The sequence below is a fragment of the Uloborus diversus genome, chromosome 2, assembly GCF_026930045.1.
Source record: "Uloborus diversus isolate 005 chromosome 2, Udiv.v.3.1, whole genome shotgun sequence".
Taxonomy (NCBI): domain Eukaryota; kingdom Metazoa; phylum Arthropoda; class Arachnida; order Araneae; family Uloboridae; genus Uloborus; species Uloborus diversus.
The window spans coordinates 14,584,841-14,590,840 of record NC_072732.1 but is presented as its reverse complement, the minus strand read 5'-3'; the positions used below and the strand labels follow the sequence as shown (position 1 = coordinate 14,590,840).

General features: G+C 30.7%; 1 protein-coding gene across 1 annotated transcript in view; it reads right to left on the bottom strand.

Moving 5' to 3' along the window:
- Positions 1 to 1,102: 1,102 nt before the first annotated feature.
- The window catches only part of LOC129217742 (integrator complex subunit 12-like), a 28,750-nt gene continuing 23,852 nt past the window's right edge, over positions 1,103 to 6,000 (bottom strand). The window contains exons 7-8 of the mRNA XM_054852081.1: positions 2,647 to 2,781; positions 1,103 to 1,714 (exon numbers count right to left, since the gene is read on the bottom strand). Coding sequence (XP_054708056.1) covers positions 1,184 to 1,714; positions 2,647 to 2,781 — 666 coding nt within the window. The 3' untranslated portion in view covers positions 1,103 to 1,183. The remainder of the gene's footprint in view (positions 1,715 to 2,646; positions 2,782 to 6,000) is intronic.

The window sequence follows — 6,000 nt, the reverse complement described above, 5'->3', positions numbered from 1 at the left end:
AATGTAGGCAAGATTTTTTAATTTTGAAAATAAATTATTGATTACGAAATAAGTATGCATGTTATGGTTTCAAAGAAATATAAGGATTTTAAAAAATAGAAATTTTTTTCTACTTGTTGAATTTTAAAAAAATGTAGGCAAGATTTTTTAATTTTGAAAATAAATTATTGATTACGAAACAAGTATGCATGTTATGGTTTCAAAGAAATATAAGGATTTTAAAAAATGGAAATTTGTCTCTACTTGTTGAATTTTTTAAAAATGTAGGCAAGAATTTTTAATTTTGAAAATAAATCATTGATTACGAAAGAAGTATGCATGTTATGGTTTCAAAGAAATATAAGGATTTTAAAAAATGGAAATTTTTCTCTACTTGTTGAATTTTTAAAAAAATGTAGGCAAGATTTCTTAATTTTGAAAATAAATTATTGATTACGAAACAAGTATGCATGTTATGGTTTCAAAGAAATATAAGGATTTTAAAAAATGGAAATTTTTCTCTACTTGTTGAATTTTTAAAAAAATGTAGGCAAGATTTCTTAATTTTGAAAATAAATTATTGATTACGAAACAAGTATACATGTTATGGTTTCAAAGAAATATAAGGATTTTAAAAAATGGAAATTTGTCTCTACTTGTTGAATTTTTTAAAAATGTAGGCAAGAATTTTTAATTTTGAAAATAAATCATTGATTACGAAAGAAGTATGCATGTTATGGTTTCAAAGAAATATAAGGATTTTAAAAAATGGAAATTTTTCTCCACTTGTTGAATTTTTTAAAAATGTAGGCAAGATTTTTTAATTTTGAAAATAAATTATTGATTACGAAATAAGTATGCATGTTATGGTTTCAAAGAAATATAAGGATTTTAAAAAATAGAAATTTTTTTCTACTTGTTGAATTTTAAAAAAATGTAGGCAAGATTTTTTAATTTTGAAAATAAATTATTGATTACGAAACAAGTATGCATGTTATGGTTTCAAAGAAATATAAGGATTTTAAAAAATGGAAATTTTTCTCCACTTGTTGAATTTTTAAAAAAATGTAGGCAAGATTTTTAATTTTGAAAATAAATTATTGATTACGAAATAAGCATGCATGTTATGGTTTCAAAGAAATATAAAATTTATTTAAATTAAAGAAAAGTGTTTGAAAGGAACCGTGACCCCTCAAATTGGATACTATTTTGACGACAGTCTACGCTTCTCTTGAAGTTTCGAGGCCTTCTTCTTCATGATCTGCAGTCTCTTATCGGCACTCATCAGGGGACTGCAACTGGGGACTTTGTGGCCGCTGTTGCCGTTGCCGGACTGAGAGGAAGAAGCCCCTCGATTGGATGCGGTGGCTGCTGCACTACTCAACAACCCCAATCCCTTCGTCACGGAGCTCGTGGTAGAGGCCTTTTGTGCAGACGAAGCGGAGAGCGAAGTCGTGGTCGTCGAAGAAAGAGTCTGAAAGGTGCTGGAGGGGGTCTTCGATAAGAGAGCGGTAGAACCGGACAGGGGTGTCTTGGCCGTGCTTGCGGCGGAGAAGGAGCCTTGAGATTTCGCTCCGATAGGTACTGCGGGTGTTTTCAGGGGCCGTGCAGATGGGTTGGAGGTCGACGATACCGTCGAGGTGGTAGTTCTGCCGCCGAAATTTGCCGCCAGCCCCGCCAAGCCTATCGGCTTGTTGGCCGGAGCTTGGGTGGTGTTGCCTTGCGATATGGAAGGCTTGAAAAAAAAAAAAAAAGTTAAGTGAGCTGTTTCATACTGGATGAGTTCATTTACAGTGGAACCTACTCAAAAAATTGAGAGTAAAAAAAAAATTTATGTTTCAGATAACACAAACATTTAATTAATAGGAAGGATAGAAAAGTAAACTTCTCAACAGAGTGAACTTAACATTAAAAAAATAGGAATAAATTTAGAAGAAAGAACTTATCAAGCATGAAAATTTCCATAACTCCCTAAACAAGTTTCACTGCACAAAGTAAATATTACTTTTTGGCAAGATATTATTAAGAAAAATTCAAGTGGTAACCCATAAAATAAAAAATTCTATTACAACTTACAAAAACAAGCAAAGTATCTAAAACAGCAATATTTACTTTAAAAAGATAAATAAACCAATGTTGATTTGGATCAAAAGCTTTGGTATCATCAGCAGAAAAGCCAGTAGTAGATTTTTGAGGTGAGGGGAGGGAAAAGGGAAAAACATAAGAAACAGTTTGCAGAGAATTAAGCAGCTTTCTTTTCTTTTTTTTTTTCTTTCTTTCTTTCTTTTTTTTTTCCTAATATTCATGCACCAGTGCCAAACTATGAAAAAATAACAACATTTAAAATAAAAAAAAATGAACAGCTGGTCTTTGACTGAACACTTTCATTCTGCTTTCCATTTTATTGAAACCACATGTATATAAAATCTGAAGAGAAATATTAAAATCTCAGATTATTTATGTGGTATTTGGTACTTTTATTTCAAGCAAACATGGGACAGCCAATAAGAGAAATATATACTAATTGAAGTTAACCTAATCACTGATATTTTTCACAGATCAGAAAATATACAGGGTTTTTAGCCAAGAGGATTAAAATCTTTCACAGAAAAATAAAATGCAGTAAAAAATGTAAAACTTAATAAATAAATCAATTTCTTTCCTTACTTTCAGCTCCGCACGTTTGAATGGTAGCATTAGCGATGGTGGTGAGCTTTCAACTTTTACTGATTTAGCTTGAGATACAGGTTCCTTTGGTACAACTGTAACAACGGATTTGGCAGTTTTTTGGGTTTTAGTAGCCTGGAAAAGTAAAACATTAGACATTAGAGGAATAGCTTTAGTCTACAGTTATGAATACAGTTTAAAATGTTGCATAAAAGGGGGGGGGGGAAATAGTTAATTACATCTGAGAATTCAAAACTAACCATCATAAATATCTATCAATTATGTGAAGTATAATTTACCAGCTCAATACATTATGTTTAATATTACCTTATAAGTCATTTTAAAACTACTGACAAGAAGCTACTATTTCATGCAGGATGTAGTTACTGGTGTAATCTTCCCCTTAGAATCATTTATTTTCAGTCACATTGCAAATCTCAGTATAGTAATATATATATACAGTAGACTCCCGATTATCCGCGAGCGGTTTATCCGCGGGGCGGATTATCCGCGAATCAATCAACAATCAGGAACATGTATTTTCGCAATAAAAAGCGAATACCAGTGGCTGTTTTTTTTTTTTTTTTGAAAAATTGTAAATTTACACTCAGTTGTTTTTGCTTGATTGATTGATTTGATTTAATTTTATTATTATTATTATTATTATTATTTTTGTGCGTTCTTCATCGTACATACACTTGTTTGTTATTGATGTTAAGTTCGGTTGTGCAAAAATACAAAACATTTGTACTGTACTCTATATATATTTTCAGTGTTTGCAGAAAGTGTTAGGCATCAATACAGTTAAGAATTTGAGATAGGACAATTTTTACCTGATTTGTCCCTCATTTTAGTCTTTTTGCGGTTATCCGCGATTTTTATTATCCGCGGCACTTGTACCACCCAATTCCGCGGATAATCGGGAGTTTACTGTATATATATATACATATACAGTGAAGCACCGTTTATACGTTTCTCTTTTATACGTTTTTATCAATTATACGTTTTTAAAATTGGTCCCTGTAATAAAGTCTAATACACATTAACCTATACCTATTATATGTTTTTTCGCTTATACGCTTTCTTCATTCAGTCCCTTTAAAAACGTAAACAGTGCTTCACTGTATATATATATATATATATATATATATATATATATATATATATATATATATATATATATATATATAATAATAATAAAAGTGAAAAATATTGAAAAGACCACACCAACAGCCCATAGATGCGCAACGCAGCAAAACTAAAAAGCCAAGTAAATATAAAATTTTGAAACCATTTAACTGTGTAAATGTATGATACAACCGTGACAAACCATTTTTTGTGGATCACCGGGGTGGATGAATTTTTACACGTGGGAAACGGACGACTGGCATGTTTCTGGAGTGATCTCTTTGGATATGGATTTGTTTTTCACTTTTACATTGATAACTGGAAAGAATTCTATCATGTTGAACATCGGAATGGTTCTTTTAATAATGGATCTCAAGGTAAGATGATTTTGTGATTGGCAGGTACTGTCCCGTGGATGGCTAATTATCGGAATTTGTTTTCCTAATTAGTCGAGGCGAAACCTTCTGCTTTTAGTTTTAGGTTTGAGCTCTTGTTTATTGTTTATAGTTTAGCATGTGGTGCATTTGCCCAATGTTACTCTATATTGCATGTACTGGACAATAAACCTCGCAATAAAAAATAGAAGTTAAAAATACCTCTAATTACTTTAATTCTATTTTTATTAATAACATAATGTCCTCATTCATTAATTACTTTTAATTTATATATTTTATTGATAACTTAATATCTTTATTTGCGATATACTTTTGCTTGTATACTACCTATACCTACACCTATAAAAAATTGCTTCATAAAAATTTACAACATAACTGCGGACTTTAACCGACTGGGGTTGGTTAAACCCAGTTTTACCCGGTTAAAGCTTACTTTATCCATATATATATATATATATATATATATATATATATATATATATATATATATATATATATATATATATATATATATTGCACACCTACTACAACACTGCCTTATCTGCAAAAACTACTTTTTCGAGAAATATCAATTTAAATGTTATGTGCCTTGGTTCAAATTCTTGTAGTAACACATTAACACATCTCAAAAATATGTTTTTTTTTTCGTTTGCGGCTGTCTTGCATTTTAATAGAACTAATAAAATGCACCAAGACGTTTATGTCACTCAAAACCAACAATTTTTGATTTGCGGCAGGGTTGTATTAGGTGTGCGATATACGTACATGATAGAAAAAAGTCCTGGTTGCACTGGTGATAACATGAACAAAAAAAGATAATGATAGAAAATGAATTCAGGCCATATGCAATTCACCAATCTCAACAATTTAAAATGGTTAAATAAGTGGACTCGAAAACAGTATTTAATACTTAATTGCAAACAGCACTACAGTTTGCAGTTGTTGAACATTGCAACATAGAAAGGAAAAAATATAATCTGTGCACGCAACTCAAAACTGTCTGCAGGTATGAAAAGCAATATACAGTGGGTAAGCAAAATTTTAAGTAAGACAATGCATTTTGCTTTTAATCATACATCCACAAAAGCAAGACTTGAACTTTTTTCATTAATGTATCTTCATATTTTGAAGATAACTAATCTTTAATACTGATATTTATTAATGATTATCCTGAAATGCACACATACACAGCAAATGCATCCACGCATGGCATGTGTGTCTATATTATCTAGCGATGCACTGCAGTTATTTCAGCAAGCAGGCCAGTTCTCAAACCACTGTTAATCTTCACTCAGGAAATATTATTCTAAAAAAGTTCAACATACTTGCAAAAAAATGCATGATTAAAGAATAGAATTTGCTTTAAAAAGAAAATACAGTAGAAGACCGTTATAATGCACACCTTGGGACCAGAGCTTTTGCGTTATACAGGTTTTTGCGTTATATAGATCATTTCACAAATTTTGAAACTAATATTCAGAATATATTTATATATTAGCACTTCAGAATGAGTTTTATCTGCAATGAGTATTAAAGCACCAATATTACAATTAGTTGTTCACAAATAAATATGTTTCACAATCAAAAGAAAGTGCATTATCCTGCACTTCTGCTAGCTTCATGGTTTGCATAACAGCTGCATTTTCAAGAGCCATCTGGTAGTTTCTATTTACTGTAAGTAGTAATTTTCATTTAAAAGCTTTGAATTAAGATTGAAAAATGGAAAACTGTTTCAAAATTTAATTTGCCTTGCAATTTTTATGCTAGCAAAGCAAAACAGAGGGATTTTTTAAACTTCAAAACATATTGTTTACTTCTCAAAAGTTGTGCG